Genomic DNA, 19,541 nt, shown 5'->3' on the forward strand with positions numbered 1-19,541 from the left:
ACGCAAAAGCTCGTAACTATGGCTACGAGCTGTTCAAAACACGCCGAGAGCGCAAGCTCGACGAAAGAAAAGGATATAAATCGGAAATGTTTAAAAAAAAAACAAAACGTCGAATCTTTATTGTTCGATCGATACAATTATATAATACATAATAATACTATTTTACACTATTTACATTGCTTCGTTGAGAAGCGACGACGATTGTAATCTATCTGAACCAGGATTTGATAGCGACTAAGCAAGACACGAGGAAAGCGTAGATGCCGTTCGCCGTGTGTACGGAAAAGGAGTCATTGCCAAAGCGTATCCTGCCCTCCACGCCCGGATAGACCGGCGACTCTTGGGTAATGTAGTCAGCCACGAGGTCGGCGATCACCACGTCCGTGTTGTACATCTTGGTGTTCTTGAACATCTTAAATCCGTCGCCGCCCAAGTACATGAAGTCCGGTATGAGTATCTTGTAGGTGGCATTGGGGTCGATGGGCTCGTAGACCGGTACCGAGCAGTTGCCGCAGCGCACCTGGATGTCGACGACTCGCGAGCCTTTTGGCTTCTCCAAGTCGTAGGTCACCTTCGAGCAAACAAGAGAGAGAGAGAGATTGAGCACACAGAGAAAAATATTTTTATACGTCGCGCGCGATCATCAATTATCGAACTCACCTTAAGTCCGGACACCTGCAAGAAAGCTCCACCGTGAGCCGTCTCGTTGATGCTCAGGCGATCGTGCACGCTGTGCTCCACGGCCTGTCGCAATATCTCCGCGCTCACGTCGACTTTCACGACCTTCGTGCCGAACGGGAAGGCCGTGATCAGGTCCTCCATGATGACTTTTCCCTTGTTGGTCTTTTCGATGGATGCCCTGATTCCGCCGGATTGATGAATGGCTATGGGGGCGTCGGTCCAGCCGTCGCCTTGGTAGTTCATGGCGTTCTGCGAAGAAACCGGGGGTAAAACCAGAAAATTAGCTTACCGCTCGGGGGGGAGCGAGCATTGTATAAAGAGTCGATTCTGAGAAAAAAGGAAACTTACGTAACGAATCATTGCGTCGGTGAGCATATTGCCGAAGTTACATTCCCGCAGCCGGCACGTCTTCTCGCTACCCTGTAGCAACACCTTCGTCTTGCCGACCACTCGCTTGGTCACGTTGGCGAGTGGTTCGACCCAGACTTTGAGCTCTTCCAGCACGTCCTGATCCTGCGGAACCGAGTGATCGACGAGAATGGGTTTTCCTTGAATGCGCGAGATCTCGCCTTGGCGATCGAAATCCACGAACAGATTGCCGAGGTACTTGGTGTAGGCGTAGGCTTGCACCACGTAGGCCTTTCTGCCGCTCTTCTGCACGACCTCCGTCGGATAGAAGCCCTCGCTGCGCTCGAGATCCGGCACCTTGCCGTTGTACAGGAAAGTGTTGGTGTGGCCTCCGATGACCAGATCGACTCCGTCGACCTCGCGAGCTATTTTCTTGTCTACATCGTAGCCCGAGTGGCCCAGGGCTATGATGATGTCGACGCCTTGCGCCTTGAGCTCGTCGGCGAATTTCTGCAGGACGGGTACCTCGTCGAGGATTTTCACGTCGCCCGTTTGCGAGATCGTTATGGTCTCGGGAGTCAGGTAGCCGATCACGCCGATTTTTCGATTTTTCACCTCGAAAATCGTGTAATTCTTCAAGTTTTTCGTGTGGGCGAGACTCGGCTCATCGCTCAAGTCTAAATTGGCAGTAACGACCGGGAACGTGACATTGTTGAGAAACGGTACGAGTCCTTTGACTCCGTCGTCGAATTCGTGGTTACCGAGACTCTGTTACAAAATGAAAAAAAAACGTGTGCTATCAATTTCTAGCGAATCGGCTGATTCAGCGCTAATAACATTTAATTTCATTGTGCGTGATTGAATGCGCGAGTCGGCGAAAATTCTAAGCGCGCCATTGAATAATTATTTTCGAAAACAATCAGTTTGAGTGCCAATCGACGTATGAGATTATTTATTAATGACAATCTATAAATTTTTGTACGTGCTCATTAAGCTCATTCCGACAGATATTCGCTAAAAAAATTTGTGGTAACTGCGGCTTTTTATCAATAAATGTTGCTACATTTTTTTAGCGAATATTTGTCGGAATGGGCTTAATGAGCACGTACAAAAATTTATAGATTGTTATTAATAAATGATCTTATATGTCGGTGGACATTCGGACTAAATTCTATACGACGCTTTGTCACATCGGCTTATTCTATTTACTCTCACAAAGCGAGAGACCTCCGGCCTTTATTTTTATTTACTTTTTCATTGGACAATTGTATATAAAACTTACGGCGGCATCCGGCTTGAGTATGTTCAGGAACTTGGCAACGATCTTCCATTTATAGGCCGTAAAAAGTTTGGTGCCTTGATAAGTGTCACCGGCATTGAGGAAAAAGACGGGCAATTCCGACGTCGAGGAATTCCGAATCTTCCGCACGAGATGCGCTATTCTGGCGAAGCCTCCGTAACATTGGTCCGAGGCTGCATCCTGGCTGCTGCATATTCCCGAGCGTTGCGACGTCTGCTCGAATCTGCAAGTGAGAGAGAAAAAATTGTCCCGCGTTCGATGAAAAAAAAAAATGAAGAAGACGAAGAAATCATCGAGTGCAGCGTAATGTCGTGAGTTTTCTAAAAATACGCGTCGATGTTGCGATGCTCGTGCGTGTATAAGTGTTTGCGTGTACGCGTGAGTGTGTGTGTGCGGGCGTGTGTACGCTCTCACGTCTTACCACGTGCTCTTAACGCGCGCGCGGCGATATATTGACAAGTGTTACAACACTCTCAATTAAGAGAATTCAATTATTTTTATGGTCACTAAACGTTGAAAATATATTAACGCGTCGCTCAGACTTTGTGCGTGTGTGCGGGGATTTGAAGAATTTATACCGCGCGACACTTTTAGCTTAGCTGCAAGGACGCGTGCATGTGTGCATCGTCGAGAGAGCGAAAAATATCAGCAATAACTCAAGATGAGCATGATATCATATGCGGAGCGCAAATATATCAAACGCTTAATTTCTTGAGTGGAAACTCTAGTTATGAACCAACGAAGATGATCGCACGTTAGTATTATTCATCGCTTCGATCAAAACGATCGTACGTTGCATATATTTCTTTTCGAATCTGAAGTTTGGATGTTTATTTTTCGTTGCTCGTGTTATTGTTTGAGATAACCCTTATCACGAGGCACTATTAAGTGCCGTAAAATTAAGATATTGAAGTTAGCGTAGCATCATTATACCTAATGTGTATAATAATGATTTCACCTAACGTCTTACGTTTCCGCCAAGACTCGCGCCTCGCGTTATCAAGCTGCTTTTTGCAACTTTACGACCACCGCGCGCGCGACACAGCTGCAATCGACGAGCGAGTCGCAATTGTAGTTCTTAAGCAATAAATGAAAAAAATGCTAACCTTGCGTGCATGTCGTTGGTGTGTATGATCCTGATCCTCAGGACCTCGGGTTGATCGGTCGGAGCAGCTGCGCACAGCGTGAGCAGAGCGAAGAGCATAAGGCCCGTCGCGCAGCCCTTCATTGTTGTGTTGATCATATTATAAATTGTCACTGATCGATAATTAAAAAACCAAACGACAAACAAAAAAAACAAACAAAATTCAAATTGTCCTGACGATTATCGAGCGCGCGTGCTCGTATATTAGAGAGAGCAAGACGTGCGCGAAGCTCGACGGTCGCAGACGAAATGTGCAATGTGCTCCTGTTTTTGACTCAATATCGGCATGTGAGTACGAGAAACAATTCGGTATACGCGCGCCTCGCCACGATCAACTGAAATAGTCTAGTGTAGAGCAGCCTTTTGTTACCCAAGCAATAATGACTGATGCTTGATTTTTGCCTTCCTTTTCATCATTTTTCTCTCTGTCTTTCTCGCTCCCTCCCCACTTTCGTTTTTGCGCGCGCGCGCTCTCTCTCTCACTCTCTCTCTCACTCTCACTCGCGACTAAGATATCGTTCACCAATTAAAGAAGCAGAAGCGAACAAGGGTCGTACTTTGGAGGTGTGGCTACTCATGTGTAAATTTTTACACTACTGTGATATTACATATTCAATACTATTGTATGTATCATAATGGTCGGATTACTAAGAGTTTTAATATCTTGAGTAATTATCGAGTTTTAATGAATCGATGATTTTTGAGAAATCAAAATAATGAGATACTTTATTGTGCCTTTATTCGACGATTTCCATGTGCTTATTTTTTCCTGGATAATCTTCTACATCTTCAACCGCTCATTATTACTTAATCAATACTTTATACAAATCGGACAATGATGTACCGTTATTAGTGGCTTCTTAAAACGCGAAGCCTTGAAAATAGGCTCAAGACCATTGTTTCTAGAAATTCGAGCAGCTTGGGTTTTTTAACCATGTTGGTGTAAATATTTTTCTCTTTGTATTTTTTGCATTTTCTGTTTATACGCTTCAAAACAAAGAATGGGAAGCTTGTTTTATTTCTGATCTAAAAGCTGAGGCTTGTAAACATTCGTTCGTAATAAAGCGACGATTAATTTTGAAGTGCTACTGATCAATCGGCACTTTTTTAATGTATGCGTAAAAATCTTTGGGATAGACACAATGCTACCTTTGTACAATGTCTACCGTCTCCCATCGCGTCAGAAAAAAAACCTAGCCTTTTCGTTATATACACGGAATTCCCAGCCATTACTGGTACTCGAGCTAAGGGAGCAGAAAGTGCTTGATTTATTTTAATAACCACAAAAAATTCTAAATTATTCAAGTAATTATTTAGCATTATCAAACGTCATTCAAATAACGTGATGTAAGACTCTATCTGTCCGAGTGATTGAAGTTGAAGTCTCTCGTTAGTAAGTTTTATTTGTATACATAGGCACTTTACAAAAGCTTATCAAATAACATGTCATCCCGTTGGTCGTGTAAATTTTGGAAGACCAGAGACACACAATTCGGATACTGTCAATTTTTTTTAAGGAAGCACAAATATGGAATCTAATTATTCTTATGCAAAAGGCAAAAATGACAGATTTCCTTATCAACAGATAAAAATCGTGTATGGCCCGAAATTACGAAAGCAGTGATAAAGCCGCTTATACAATAATTTGACTTTTTGCAATATTTAACAGCAACACTTTTTTTCTCTTGAAACAAGTTCAGACTCACGAACCGCTAGTTCGCTTTATAACAATTTTTTTCTAGTTCTATTTTGACCTTGATACGGGACTAGTCATAGTTTCTCCAATTTTTTCTTTTCAAGTATAGCCTGATTAAAAAGCTATAATAGGCTCTTAATGGTCACAATATATAAGTCGGCGTTTGAAAATGATGATAGAATATAGAGTGCGCCTGCCAGTGTGCCTATAAACGCACGCCGAATTCATTATAATTCAAGCTGCATGGGCACTAACTTTTTAAGACGAACAAGAAAAAAAAACAACACTCACTAAAAAAGCAGGTGTGAGACTGTTAAACATTGTTTTATTATGTGTGCATATATCAGGTTTACACGACTAATTATATCGAGAAACCGCCACGCGTACAATTTAGTTTATAATCGTATTATGTTTATAAATTTTCGGTTTTTTATTTTTGTCAATTCACTGTAATAACGTAAAACCGCTAATTTCTTACGTTCAAAATACTTCAAATTGAGATTATTAACTACGTCAAATGACCGATAACTTTTGCCATGTCCATATCTACCTTTGATTTTAAGTATAACAGATAACAAATAAGAAATAAAATTGTAATCGTATATTATGTAAATTGTGAAGAGAAAAAGATCAGAGCAAGAGTAATTTATGATATTAAAATTGATTGCGATAATTAATTTAGAAGGGTGCCAAAAACTGTGCCCAAAAAATATTATTAAAAAAAACGAATATTTTTAAATTTATATATTGGAAATTTGTCTAAAAAATTGAATTTGTAAATTTTTTTATTGTTTCGTAGATAAAATAATAAATTTTTGAAAACAGTTTCTAAAAACTTTGATTTCTATCTTGCTTTGTTATAAAATTGAATTTCACAGTTGAAAATATAAACTATTATAAATGGTAATTGAATGGTAATTGAATGGAAAATTTATTTTATATAGTAAAATTAACTATTCATTAGTTAACGTGATCAAACAACCCAATTTATATAAAACATTATATGCATTTATTGAAATAAATAAATTAGTAATTTTACGAATACTCTTCAGCTGAACAAAATGTTTTCTAACTTATCGATTGATTGTAAAGTGTTACATCGTGAATTCTTAGAGAAGTGTAGAAATCTGCTTGATAAAACGATATTGACTATCGAACAATTTTATTGCGTGATATTAAATGTATTTTAAAATGTTACAACCCACTATCAATCGGACATGAATTACTTATATTTAATATAGATACATTATATAATATATGAATTTACTTTTACTAAATTCCATTCGTTTGAAGAGTGGAGAGTCGCTCTCGAAAATTATAGTGTAAATCGAACTGGTTCTAGCTTTATACGATATATTTGGGTATTCATTCTACTTCGACGCGCAGTTGATAGCATATCAATCGGCGATCGTTAATCGTAGCATAGTTCTGTTCTTATATTTTACTATTTTTTGAGTTTATGTGAAGTCTGTGCACGATGTTCGCAAAAGTGTTGATATTGATAGCTTTGAGCATCTGCAGTTGTAATGCTTTCACCGCCAGGCAATTGGTTTATCCTGGACAAGATGAACTTTTTCAACTGACCATCGCCCACATGAATGATTTTCACGCGAGGTAAGTCAAGTTTTGAAATCATGCTAATGTTTAAGCTTAAAAAAATGAACTGTGACTTAAAGGTTTGTTCAAACTGGTCGTTGTAATGTTGGCGACGAAGATTGCTACGGAGGTTTGGCCCGGCTCATGACCGCCGTCAAACAAATCAAATTAGAGCAGTCGAATACGATTTATCTCAACGCTGGTGATAACTATCAAGGGACCCTATGGTACAACTTGTTCAAAGGCAATGCGACTGTACATTTTATGAATAAGTTTCCGCATGATGCTATGGTTCGTTTATTTTATTCAGAAGTGTGTCTAATCTGTAATTGTTGCTCACAAACTTTACATAAAAATATAAATGCTTTTTTGAATCGTTGACTATACCGAGGCCGTCAAAGAGATACACGAATTTTTTTATTACAACTTTAAATGGGACATTTCCATATTTTCTTTAACCACTTTTCAATATTGCTTTTAAACGTATAGTAAATTGATCAATATTTTCAATATTGCTACGTTAAATCAAGTGCAATTATGTATTTTCGTTTTAATATTATACTATAGGCGATCGGTAATCATGATTTCGACGATGGAGTGTCTGGACTCGTCTATTTTCTTGAAAGATTCAATGCACCCGTTGTCGCTGCTAATATCGATTCTAGTGAAGAGCCAAGTATGCAGGTAAACTTATCATTTAGCATGTTAATGGATTTAATACAGATAAAAAAAATAAACTATTGAAAATATTTATGATTGGTATCGACAGGGATTGTATCGTAACAGTACGATTATCGAAAGATCCGGAAAAAAAATTGGAATCATCGGCGTGAGTCATGAAGAGACAAAGGTACAACATATTAGTATTTATGTAGATAAAATCAAAGCTTTTGCAAAAATTATAATTAGTTTTATATTATGAAGAAGTAAAATTAAATTTGAATTAAATACTATTTGCATTTTGATAAATGATCCAAAGGCTACTTTTATATACCCTTGGTATTATTTTTTGGAAAATTAAGCTAATGATTTTCATCAGACCCTGTCGCAAACAGGCAAGGTTAAATTTTTAGATGCAGCTAGATCGATCAATTTGGAAGCAGAAAAATTGAAAAAGCAAGGAATCGATATCATTATCGTATTGAGCCACGTCGGCCTCGAAAACGATCGTAAACTAGCTCGAAATTGTCCGGACGTCGATGTTATCGTCGGTGGTCATTCGCATACTTTCCTTTACACAGGTGTGTTCATATTTTTTCCTTCTTCACTTTTTTATCACAGTCATTGATGAATATTTAATTTCAGGTAAGCCACCTTTCAACAACGATGAACCCGCCGACGATTACCCAGTAGTAGTGCAACAGGAAGACTCCAAAAGGACTGTGCTGATCGTTCAAGCTGGAGCATACACCAAATACCTCGGAAATCTCACCGTGTGGTTCGATAGTAAGGGAGAAGTGGCCGACTGGGAGGGAGCTCCAATTTACTTAGATAGCTCCATCGAGCAAGGTGAGCCACCTCACACTCATCCCATTCAAATGATTGAGTAACTGAAAAATGAGGACATCCTCTGATTCTCGGGCAGATGAAAAAATGCTGAAAGATTTGAAGCCTTGGGCCGATATCGTCGAGCAACACGGCAATGCAGTGGTCGGCACGAGCAGGACTACTCTCAGTAAGGAGTGTTTGTACGTCGGAGATTGTGCCGTGGCCAATCTGGTGACCGACAGCTTCGTTCACGCATTCCGCAAGTTCAGTGAATCCCCGAAACACTGGACATATGCAGCAATTGCCTTCGTCAATTCCGGTGGCGTTAGAAATCAGTTGCCGGCGGGTAACATCAGCTACGCCGATGCGATATCAATCTTGCCTTTCGAAGATGATTTAGTCGTTGTTGAATTACCTGGAAGGAAAATACGCAGAGTAAGTTTGAACATTTTCACTCATAAAAAATATGGGGAAATTATTCAAAAAATGTCTTTTTTCATGCTCGCCTTCAAGTAGATATTATAATATTGCGGTTGTAAATCGTTATAGAAGCGAACAAATCTTATTTTTGGTAAATTTTTTATCTTTCATCAATTATAAGTTTCACAAATTATTGCCGTTGATTTTTTATCTTTTTATCAGTACACTTCATTTTTCATTATAATACTTTAACGATTTTAATAGATTTTTAGCTATTAAGACCGGTGTTTTTTAAAATGAACAAGTAGTTATATTTTAATGAATATATTGATAACACTTTTATTGCCTTTTCTTTAGTACTTACACAAAATCGTATGTTTGACACGTGCATGATACTTTGATAGATTTTTGAAGCCTCATATGACACATGTTAACGGTATTAAAATTGAAATAATGTTTAAAGTATGAGAAAAAAAGTCTACAAATCTTTTATCTATTTGAAATCGAATACTTTACACTTGATGTCTATTATATCCGAATTACTCTACGGTTGATACTTTTGAAAATCAGTGTTTTCCAAAGTATGAGAAAATCGACTGATTCATTAATATTCCTTAATTTTTTAGAATATATGATTTCACAGAAAAAATTTCAAAAACATAGTATTGGTTACGAAATTTGTTCATATTTGCAAAATGTTTCAACGAGAATCCTTCTGATTTTTTCAGGAAAAGTGGGGTGAAAGACAGAATTGAATGATATTTTATTTTTTCGTGTTCTTAAATTAGTCAAAAAGTTAAATGACAGTTTTGAATTTATGGAAATCGACAAGTCGTCGGTTTTCCCCATACATTTATTAATATGTTTCATTTATTTATGATATTTCAGATTATTGAAAAAGGCTTAATTAGGAATATAGTTAAAGGTAAAACGCAGGTACGCCTCTACTCACATCTGTCAGGAATACGTTTTAGTTACGATCTGATTAAGCCTGCAAAATCATGTACCACGCATATTCTTGTTCAGTAAGTAAAAGCTGGAAATAAATTAAAACCCCGAAATTGAATGGAGATGAACATTAACTTTATCACCATTGACAGATGCCAAGCTTGTGATAAGCCAGTATATGAACCTTTGGACGAGGACAAAATCTACAGAATGATCTTACGTAAATATCTTGCAATTCATCCACTTTTTGCCGAAGAAATCACTGTACCACTCAAATCTTTCAATATTCGAGGTGTCGATGCTTTGACCGATTACATGAAATCAATATCTCCTTTCTCGTACGAAGCTGATCAGCGAGTAACTCTTGATTTGGAGTGTTATAAATAACGAATAAAAAATAAAATTAAAATCGTATTATGTAAATCATCGAGGAAAAAAGTTAAAAGTAAGGGTATTGTACGATAATGAAATTAAAAATCTCGCGATAAATTATTAAGAGAGCGCCAAAGACTGTGTTAACATAAAAATGTTTGTTTAGAGAATTTTCATTAAAAAACTTTTTAATATGCTGAATTTATTCAAATAGTTGTTTTTTAAATTTAAATATCGTGATAAATTTTTGAAACACATTTCTGAAAATTTTCTATTTCTTACTGTGCTTTAATATCCCCTTATTTAAAGCATAAATTTTATGACGTATTTTACTCGTTTATTTGGACAGCACTGAATACAATAGAGCTGAGTCTGACTTAGCCAAAGAGCCGAGAAATGGTAACAAGACACACATACTTACGAACATTTGTTGGGGATTCAATCTACTTTAAAAATATGAAAACCAAACCGTCTTACGACGTCTAGTTTAAAAACTCATTTTCGAGCCTATCACAGAACTCCTTTAGTAAAGAAGCACTAGGTAGTCATATTTAAAAGAAAACGCGACTTTTCGCACTAAAAAATACAGTTTAACGTCCGTTATTTCCCGAATTACTCAAATCCTCGCTCTCGCCCATTGATGCTCATCATTTGGCTTACAATGAAAGAAAATCACTGTCCTATCTCTATAACCTAATTCTAGGTAGTGCCACACGTGTCAGCTTTTTCCCCATTTAAATAACATGGGAAAAAAGCTGACGCGTGTGGCACTACCTAGAATTAGCTTATAGAGATGAGACAGTGATTTTTTTTCACTGCTGTCAATGATCCGAGTGACCCATGTGTTTGCTATACCTATATGTATTGATCTCAGATGCCTACGAAGAGCATCTAGTCGTACGAGCCGAAGAAAATTACAATAAACAAATGCCTCAAAAATAATCAATCCTTTGAAGTCACATTCAAAAGAATCTCCTCGAATAAATTTTCTTTCCAAAAGATCTCTGTATAGAAAGGGTTCGAAAAATGTATGTATGCAAGTGAAGTCAGCACCGCTGCAATCAGCTGTGGCGAATATTATGATAAATGAGTTTGAGAGTCTATTGAATCGTGGTGTTGATCCGTTAAGCTTCGTTTTCCCCATTGCAACTTACTTTGGCGAGAGTTTTGAGAAATCGGTGGATCTTGACAAATCTTGTTACGCCAAATAACGAAAAACAAAAATAAGAGGTATTAAAATGCTGCAGCAATGTTCGAATATGTGTACACGTATGATCGAATGCAAAAAATTATAAGCATAAATACTTAAGTTTTGATGTACTGGTGATGATACTCGAACATATTTCAGTAGTCTCGTTGTTCAAAAATGCGTATTAAAATTGAAGTATAAAATGAGCTCACTTATGATATTAATTCTCAATTTCTCATATAATTCTGCAAATTTTCAACATCATTAAAATAAATAATTTAAGAATTGAGATTTGATTTTTTGATTAATATGCACTTCATCGTGGAAACCCACTGCCATTCACTTGCAAAGATTTCCCTCAAAGATGAACAGAAAGAAGAAAAAATTAGTACGGCATCGAATAGAGTGTGCTAGCGCAAAATATTTTTGCGTGCGACAAATGTCGCGTCACTGCCCAACAGCATGGTTCACCCCTCTATACCTAACATGCTGCGGCGAGTACTGCTCGGCGCTTGTGCTTTTGTAATGGCAGCACGTTAAGTATCGACTGTGTCTCTCTCGCGCTCATTCTTATCTTGCCTCCGCTCGCTCGTCGAGCCCTACCGTTCGCATTAGTGCCCGGACTATTCATACAGTCAATCGTCAACCGACACTTACAGTTGGCACGCGCTCCTTACATCCTTGTATTATTGCTTTGTATTTGTGCACATTCAGTCTATATAGTTAAGTGGTGTTACAGAATTTTGTCAGTGTGCACGTTACAACGTCACAGCGTGAAAAAATCGCATCAAGCGTGGTCAGTGATTCTCGACGAAAAAATTTGAAACATTCTCTATTTTATATTATAGGTTATCAGTGACTATGTTGTGCTTGAGCTGCGAGGGCGGAAAAATTCCCTTCACGTCTGACGAAGAATCCGATGAAAGTTCCCATTTGGAAAGCGACCCAGAACTAGTTGGACTAGATTACTACGGCCAAATAAATCTTGACGACTCTGATGATTCATGGGATCGCTGTACAGACCAAGAAAATTTGGAAAAATTGAAAAGCTTACGAGAAAAGGTCAACTGGGAGGTTAAAGATGATCGATATAAATTCATCTGGAAACTTGATAAAATTAACCATTGGAACGGCCGACTGCCAAATCTCCGAGAGATTTTTCAAGAGGGAGAAATCGAGCGTCTACTCTTCGATTCCATCGTCAATTGGAGTGATCGACAAGTGAACTATTCGGGGGAAAGTTTCATTAAATTTGTGATCAAGTGCGGCTACGAAGACGAGCCCAAGCTCGACGAAGATGGCAAACCAATTTTACGTCGAACTACGCCAATACATCGTGCGTTCAAGTGGAAACATGACAGCGTCGATAAGTTTTTTGAAATTTACAACAGATTCGACGTGAACTACGTCGACGAAGATGGAATGACACATTTTCACATTGCCTGCAACTGTCGTTTGGATGAGGTCGCCAAGAAATTCCTACTGCTCGGACAAGATGTCAATCAACTGGTTGAAAAAACGGGTGATTCGCCGCTGCATTTGGCTCTGGCCAACGGTGGTCACGGGATTGTCCCCATGCTGCTGAAATACGGCGCCGATCCAAACTGGGCGAACAAGGATGGATTCACACCTCTGCACGTCATATGCAAAATGTACAGCGACGAAGCCTTGATGAAAATGCTGTACGAGTACAGCCACGACAGATACATGCCGCTGCAGGTCAGCCCTCAGGACAAGCTAGGTCGGACACCGCTACACATTGCTCTGACCGATGTTACTAGTGAAATGACCATAATGCTGCTGAGCAATGGCGCGGATCCGAATGTAGCCAATGCAAAAGGATCGACTCCTCTGCATATGATCTCCGTAAAGGCCTACTACGAATTTGGAGCTGACATGGCGGTGCCGTTCTTCGAGATATGCGACTACAAACGTCGGGTAGTGAAGGTCGACGCTAAGGACAAGAAGGGTTGGACACCGCTACAATTAGCAGTGGCGAATGTCTTGCCACACGTGGTCGATCTAATTTTAGATCATGGTGCCGATCTGTCTAATTTCGTTTTTCCTACCGAGAGTCTTTTCGACGAGGGAATCCAATCGCAGTTTTGTACAAGTTGGGGTATTCGTGGTTTGAAATTAGTATCTGGGGCTCTATCCGTCGTCAAGCTTCTGAAGAGAAGAGGATACAAGCTGCAACGAAACGACGCCCTGACGATCATTAAATTGTTTCTCAAGCATGATGTATTTCAGAAATTTGCGGATCTTAAGGAATATTGGTATAATGACGAAGAGTTCACGAGCATAGCAAAGGAGATAATGATAAGAGATAACGATCCGAACCTGTCACTCTACGATCTAATTCAATTAGAAGAAAAGGCTGAAAAACTACTCATTGATATGGAATATTTCGAGTTCTTACGTTCGAATGTTTCTTTAAATCTCTCCGGAGAAGATTATAGGGCGTGCTGGACGCACCTGTGCGAGAAACTACCAAGAAAATTTTGCCGACGTTGGGCACTGAAACCTTTGTTGGAGCTGACGTGCCACCGGCTACCGATCAGTTCCTGTAAAATCATCATGGATCAACTAGAAAGTAAAGATTTATGTTGTCTTTGCTTGGTGTCAACAGACAAAAGTCCTTGATGGCTCTCATTTTCTTAGTATTTACCTCTACTCATAAAATAATTTTAATAGATAAGTAAAAAATAGTTAAAACTCAAAAATGATAAATATGTTAATGTAATAATTAGGGCTGTGCGAGTACTCGAAAAAACTCGACTCGTTGAGTTCGAGTTTTTTCTTCAAGTTCGAGTCAAGTGCTCGATTTTTCGAGTTATTCTCGATGATTGAGTTTAAATTAATAATTCCATGAATACTCTTCGGCTGAACAAACGCTTTTCTAACTTATCGATTGAACATATAGTTGTAAATTTTACATTTGTTCGTATAGGTATAGAAATCTGCTTGATAAAACAATATTGACTTTCGCACAATTTTATTGCGTGATATTAAATATATTTCAAAAATTTACAACCTATTACCGATGTGACCTGAATTATTTGTTTATTATATATATATATATTGTATAATTATGAACATTTTTTTATTCTTTTACTGCCCCTCCCCAGTCGTTCAGAGAACGGAGAGTCGCTGTCGAAAAATATAGTATAAATCGGGCAGGTTCTAGCATTTTGCGATGTACTCGGGTATTCACTCCACTTCAACGCGCATCTCGTCGATTGGTGGGATTTCCATCGGCAACCGCTGATTGTGGCGCAATTTTAGTTGTTTTTTTCTTTATTAGTTTTGAGTTTATATGAAGTCTTGCGCGATGTTCGTGAAAGTGTTGATGTTAATAGCTTTAAGCATCTGCAGTTGCAGTGCTTTCACGGCCAGACAGTTAGTTTATCCAGGACAGGATGAACTTTTTCAACTGACCATCGCCCACATGAATGATTTTCACGCGCGGTAAGTCAAGTTTTGAAATCATGTTAATGTTTAAGCTTAAAAAAATGAACTGTGACTTAAAGGTTTGTTCAAACTGGTCGTTGTAACGATGGCGGCGAAGGTTGCTACGGAGGTTTGGCCCGGCTCATGACCGCCGTCAAACAAATCAAATTAGAGCAGCCGAATACGATTTATCTCAACGCTGGTGATAACTATCAAGGGACCCTATGGTTCAACTTGTTCAAAGGCAATGCAACTGTAGAGTTTATGAATAAGTTTCCACATGATGCCATGGTGCGTTTATTTCATTTATAATTGTGTCGAAACAACGACTGGTACCTACACACGTAACGTGAAAAAAAATCATTAACCGTTACCGAGATACAAGAATTTTTTTATTGAAACTTTAGATATGGGATTTTCCATACTTTTCTTAATCACTTTTTAATATTGCTTTTCAAAAGAATATCCGAAAGCTCCATACTGAAGCTTACGTAGCCTTTCTAAGCTAAAATAGTCGAGAGATTTCGGATATCACGTGGAGAAAAAATTGTCTGCATAAATTATTTATCATAAAAGTCTCGCGCAAATATTTTCTGCAGCTTGATCAATATATTGAAGATTGATACATTAGGTCACGTGCAATAATTTTTATCTTAATATTCATTGTTGACCACTTTAGGCGATCGGTAATCATGATTTCGACGATGGAGTGTCTGGACTCGTCTATTTTCTTGAGAGATTCAATGCACCCGTTGTCGCTGCTAATATCGATTCTAGCGAAGAGCCAAGTATGCAGGTAAACTTATCATTTGGCACATCGACGTATTAAATATTGATAAAAGAACAATAAACCATTGAAAATATAAATAAATGATTGCAGGGATTGTATCGTAATAGCACGATTATCGAAAGATCAGGAAAAAAAATTGGAATCATTGGCGTGAGTCATGAACAGACATGGGTAAGAACATAGTACTTATAAAGATAAAATCCCTAATTTAACATGCATCGTTGAAATTTATCATTACTTGATTTTTAGGAACGATCTTTTTTGTCTTTCAGGTAGATTAACTTACTAACAGAGAGGTAGTACTAATTAAGTTGCAATTTCAGATTAAAATTCCCAAATAATATAAAAAAACCACGTTGCCTTACAGATGGTAAAGACAAATACTACAGAGTTGAAGTATCTGAAAAAAAAATATTTTTGAATTTCGTCTAATGTTTTTCTCATACATTTTTAAAGCAAATGCACAGTACAGAAAATTTTTTGAGTCTAAGCCGGCGAAAATTTTTCCTGGCGTGCATTAAATTTGACTAAATATCAAAAAAATTGAACAAAGTTTGAAAAGCCTTGTTTCGAATCTTTCTATAATAATCGAAATTACATTTTGAAACGTTGACTTAATCAACAATGTCTTACTGTTACTAAGTTCGTCTTTAGGAGAGGCAATAAAAATCGTTTCAAAAATCAGGTAATGATAATTCTTAGCGATTGCCTTATAATATAAGTATTATATGTTCCAGGAAGGCAAATATTACAATTGGTTCTATATTATAATAAAAAAAAATTTTAAAAAGTATAATTACTAATAGAATTTAGTTTCAATATCAGATTAAAAATTATTTCGTAATTTAGATTAAAATTTCAATACGCACTTAAAAGTACTTTGTAATTGAAATGAAATTCAATGCAATATTTTTTGTAATTCGCTTCAACAAAGTTACAGTACTTTTTAAAATTTAAAATTAATAATTATTACACTGGTTTTCGTTTATGGGTGATTGTCACGAAAAGCTTGTTTTTAATGTCCTGTCCTGTACACAGTTGAAAATCGTGAAATGACGCTAGTGGAATATGCGAAATAGTTGGATATCAATTATTTCTAACTTTTACATACATTATTGGACATTAAAGAAAACATATTACGTCAGCCGTAGCTTGAACACAGTCGAAAATGTCTTTGTCGTCACGCGTCCAATTTTAAGAATCAGTTAAACATTGTACCTTTAAACTGAATTTTTGCATCTGCGTGTCATTATAAGTATGGATAATTACACTTAAGGGGAGAGTATGGTGCTGATTTATCGATTTTTTTCTATTTTTTGAAGTATTTTTTAATTAGTAAAAAAAAAATTTATTTCTAAAATATATAAGTGAATGCATATGACTTCGAGATTATTTTGTGAAAATTTCATCAAAAAATTTTCATTTTTGGGCCTTTGAAAGAAAATCTACAGAAAAGTCACGTAATTCTGGTGAGACACGTAACTTTTCACAGAATCATTTGAATCGAAAAATGCAAAATTACGTCATGAGTTTATGAGTTTTATCAGGTACTGACGTAGAGTTTTTTTATTTATAAGTGAATTTTGAAGTTGAAAAAACGTTAAAATTGCGTCCAGACATGAAAAATCGACCTTTTCTTCGGAAAGTTTATTACTGTTCTCCTTGATGTGCTTGATGTAACTTGATGTAGTTCCTCATTGGTAATCAAATTCTAGGTACAAACACGCATAAAATGAGGTATTAAACATGGGGTAAATTTTGGAGGAACGTGCAATCCAAAAACGTAGTGAAAAAAACAAGCTTATTTCGTGACAATCATCCTTATCCTGAATAAAAAAATTTTCTAATTGATCCATCTAATGATTTTCAACAGACCATGTCGCAATCAGGCAAGGTTAAATTTTTAGATGCAGCTAGATCGATCAATTTGGAAGCAGAAAAATTGAAAAAGCAAGGAATCGATATCATTATCGTATTGAGCCACGTCGGCCTCGAAAACGATCGTAAACTAGCTCGAAATTGTCCGGACGTCGATGTTATCGTCGGTGGTCATTCGCATACTTTCCTTTACACAGGTGTGTTCATATTTTTTCCTTCTTCACTTTTTTATCACAGTCATTGATGAATATTTAATTTCAGGTAAGCCACCTTTCAACAACGATGAACCCGCCGACGATTACCCAGTAGTAGTGCAACAGGAAGACTCCAAAAGGACTGTGCTGATCGTTCAAGCTGGAGCATACACCAAATACCTCGGAAATCTCACCGTGTGGTTCGATAGTAAGGGAGAAGTGGCCGACTGGGAGGGAGCTCCAATTTACTTAGATAGCTCCATCGAGCAAGGTGAGCCACCTCACACTCATCCCATTCAAATGATTGAGTAACTGAAAAATGAGGACATCCTCTGATTCTCGGGCAGATGAAAAAATGCTGAAAGATTTGAAGCCTTGGGCCGATATCGTCGAGCAACACGGCAATGCAGTGGTCGGCACGAGCAGGACTACTCTCAGTAAGGAGTGTTTGTACGTCGGAGATTGTGCCGTGGCCAATCTGGTGACCGACAGCTTCGTTCACGCATTCCGCAAGTTCAGTGAATCCCCGAAACACTGGACATATGCAGCAATTGCCTTCGTCAATTCCGGTGGCGTTAGAAATCAGTTGCCGGCGGGTAACATCAGCTACGCCGATGCGATATCAATCTTGCCTTTCGAAGATGATTTAGTCGTTGTTGAATTACCTGGAAGGAAAATACGCAACGTAAGTGTGAACGTTTTTATTCATAAAACCATCAAGGAAATTGTCCAAAAAATACTTTTTTTCGTGCTCGTCTTCAAACAAATAAAATAATAAGGTTGTAAATTGCTCTAGAAGCAAAGAGATCTTATATTCGATTTAATTCTCCACCTTTCATTAATGATAAGTTTCACAAATTATTGCCATTGATTTTTATCTTTTTAGCAATAGAGTTTGTCATTTAAACAATAGAATTTGTCATTTAAAAACTTCATAATGATTATAATGGTTTCTTCACCTTCCAAAATTTTTGTTTTTCAAGTAAACAAATAGAAATCGATAAAAATGGTTCATTTATTAAATTATATCTTATACGGTTTTTTTGCATTAACATGAAATTTGATTTTTGACACGTATTGCGTGACACTTACAAACTATTTTCACCTTGAAATCATGCATAAAGGTTATGCAAAAAAATTGTACATCAATATCTCTTATTCATCAGAATAATCATTTATGGATTAATACTCATAAAATTAGTTTTTTTCTGAACTATATATAAGGCCATTAACTAATTTATTATCTTTTAGATTATTGAAAAAAGTTTAAAACAGGAAGAAGCTAATGGTAAAATGCAATTGACACTCTACTCACATAACTCAGGAATACGATTGAGTTACGATTTGACTAAACCTGAAAAATCTCGTACTACAAATATTCTTGTTCAGTAAGTAGACGTTGAAAATTAATTAAAAACTCGAAATAGAATGAAGATAAACATTAATTTTATCACTATCAACAGATGCCAAGCTTGTGATAAGCCAGTGTATGAACCAATGGATGAGGACAAAATTTACAGAGTGATTTTGCTCGAATATCTTGCAACTCACCCACTTTTTGCCGAGGAAATCACAGAGCCGCTCAAATTCTTCAATATCCGAGATCTCGATGCTTTTATCGAATACACGAAATCGATATCTCCTTTTTTCTATGAAGCCGATCAGCGTGTAACTTATAAGTACTAAAAATTCGAACGAATCACACAGCAGAAGTTTATGAAAAATGTAGAACAATTTTGTGAGCTTTTATATAAATCTTGAGGATAAAGAAAAAATATTATTTGCATATGGCGTTTCTTTCAAATCTGCATGCAGAGTCTTTACATTCAGCGTGGATTCAACGGGAAGTAAAGCAAGGGACAGGAAGCCAATTGAAAAAGGAGAATTTTTTCAGCGTCGCACGTGCCTCATCGGGCTAATAAGTGCTTCTTTTTTTACTCTCACACCGCTCCTCGACACGCACAAACGCAAAGGCGTTATGCGCATATGGCCTCTCTCTCCCTCTTCGTATACATTTCGTAATCTCGACGATATCGATACGAGGTTT

General features: G+C 37.4%; 3 protein-coding genes across 3 annotated transcripts; 2 read left to right on the forward strand and 1 right to left on the reverse strand.

Annotated features, from left to right (window-relative positions):
• Positions 1–89: 89 nt before the first annotated feature.
• LOC106658938 (protein 5NUC-like) lies at positions 90–5,892 on the reverse strand. The gene is made up of 5 exons (XM_014381130.2): positions 3,436–5,892; positions 2,312–2,552; positions 1,030–1,797; positions 661–930; positions 90–571 (listed from the first exon to the last, which is right to left on the reverse strand). Exons 1-5 carry the CDS (start codon positions 3,570–3,572, stop codon positions 209–211), a joined length of 1,779 nt encoding a protein of 592 aa, XP_014236616.1. The 5' UTR covers positions 3,573–5,892; the 3' UTR covers positions 90–208.
• A 101-nt stretch (positions 5,893–5,993) lies between these two features.
• LOC106659167 (apyrase-like) lies at positions 5,994–10,194 on the forward strand. Its single transcript, XM_023461336.1, has 9 exons — positions 5,994–6,783; positions 6,846–7,056; positions 7,333–7,449; positions 7,535–7,615; positions 7,805–8,006; positions 8,071–8,274; positions 8,351–8,688; positions 9,562–9,698; positions 9,774–10,194. The coding sequence occupies exons 1-9, from the start codon at positions 6,647–6,649 to the stop codon at positions 10,006–10,008; spliced, it is 1,662 nt and encodes a 553-aa protein (XP_023317104.1). The 5' UTR covers positions 5,994–6,646; the 3' UTR covers positions 10,009–10,194.
• Positions 10,195–14,007: 3,813 nt separating this feature from the next.
• LOC111694196 (apyrase-like) lies at positions 14,008–19,280 on the forward strand. Its single transcript, XM_023461335.1, has 9 exons — positions 14,008–14,650; positions 14,713–14,923; positions 15,312–15,428; positions 15,513–15,593; positions 17,296–17,497; positions 17,562–17,765; positions 17,842–18,179; positions 18,746–18,882; positions 18,958–19,280. Exons 1-9 carry the CDS (start codon positions 14,499–14,501, stop codon positions 19,178–19,180), a joined length of 1,665 nt encoding a protein of 554 aa, XP_023317103.1. The 5' UTR covers positions 14,008–14,498; the 3' UTR covers positions 19,181–19,280.
• The last annotated feature ends 261 nt before the right edge of the window (positions 19,281–19,541 follow it).

Source organism: Trichogramma pretiosum, unplaced genomic scaffold (assembly GCF_000599845.2).
Source record: "Trichogramma pretiosum strain Unisexual culture from Peru unplaced genomic scaffold, Tpre_2.0 scaffold2, whole genome shotgun sequence".
In the NCBI taxonomy this organism is placed as follows: Eukaryota; Metazoa; Arthropoda; class Insecta; order Hymenoptera; family Trichogrammatidae; genus Trichogramma; species Trichogramma pretiosum.

What these genes read in the sequence shown, in the direction of transcription:
- LOC106658938 (XM_014381130.2), bottom strand. Translation starts at nt 3,572, where the DNA reads ATGATCAACACAACAATGAAGGGCTGCGCGACGGGCCTTATGCTCTTC. An exon ending in ACCAACGACATGCACGCAAG is followed by an intron (nt 2,553 to 3,435) that starts GTTAGCATTTTT and finishes TCTCACTTGCAG; the next exon opens with ATTCGAGCAGACGTCGCAAC. An exon ending in TACTCAAGCCGGATGCCGCC is followed by an intron (nt 1,798 to 2,311) that starts GTAAGTTTTATA and finishes ATTTTGTAACAG; the next exon opens with AGTCTCGGTAACCACGAATT.
- LOC106659167 (XM_023461336.1), top strand. Translation starts at nt 6,647, where the DNA reads ATGTTCGCAAAAGTGTTGATATTGATAGCTTTGAGCATCTGCAGTTGT. An exon ending in GTGAAGAGCCAAGTATGCAG is followed by an intron (nt 7,450 to 7,534) that starts GTAAACTTATCA and finishes TGGTATCGACAG; the next exon opens with GGATTGTATCGTAACAGTAC. An exon ending in GCATACTTTCCTTTACACAG is followed by an intron (nt 8,007 to 8,070) that starts GTGTGTTCATAT and finishes ATTTAATTTCAG; the next exon opens with GTAAGCCACCTTTCAACAAC.
- LOC111694196 (XM_023461335.1), top strand. Translation starts at nt 14,499, where the DNA reads ATGAAGTCTTGCGCGATGTTCGTGAAAGTGTTGATGTTAATAGCTTTA. An exon ending in ATGAATGATTTTCACGCGCG is followed by an intron (nt 14,651 to 14,712) that starts GTAAGTCAAGTT and finishes TGTGACTTAAAG; the next exon opens with GTTTGTTCAAACTGGTCGTT. An exon ending in TGAGTCATGAACAGACATGG is followed by an intron (nt 15,594 to 17,295) that starts GTAAGAACATAG and finishes GATTTTCAACAG; the next exon opens with ACCATGTCGCAATCAGGCAA.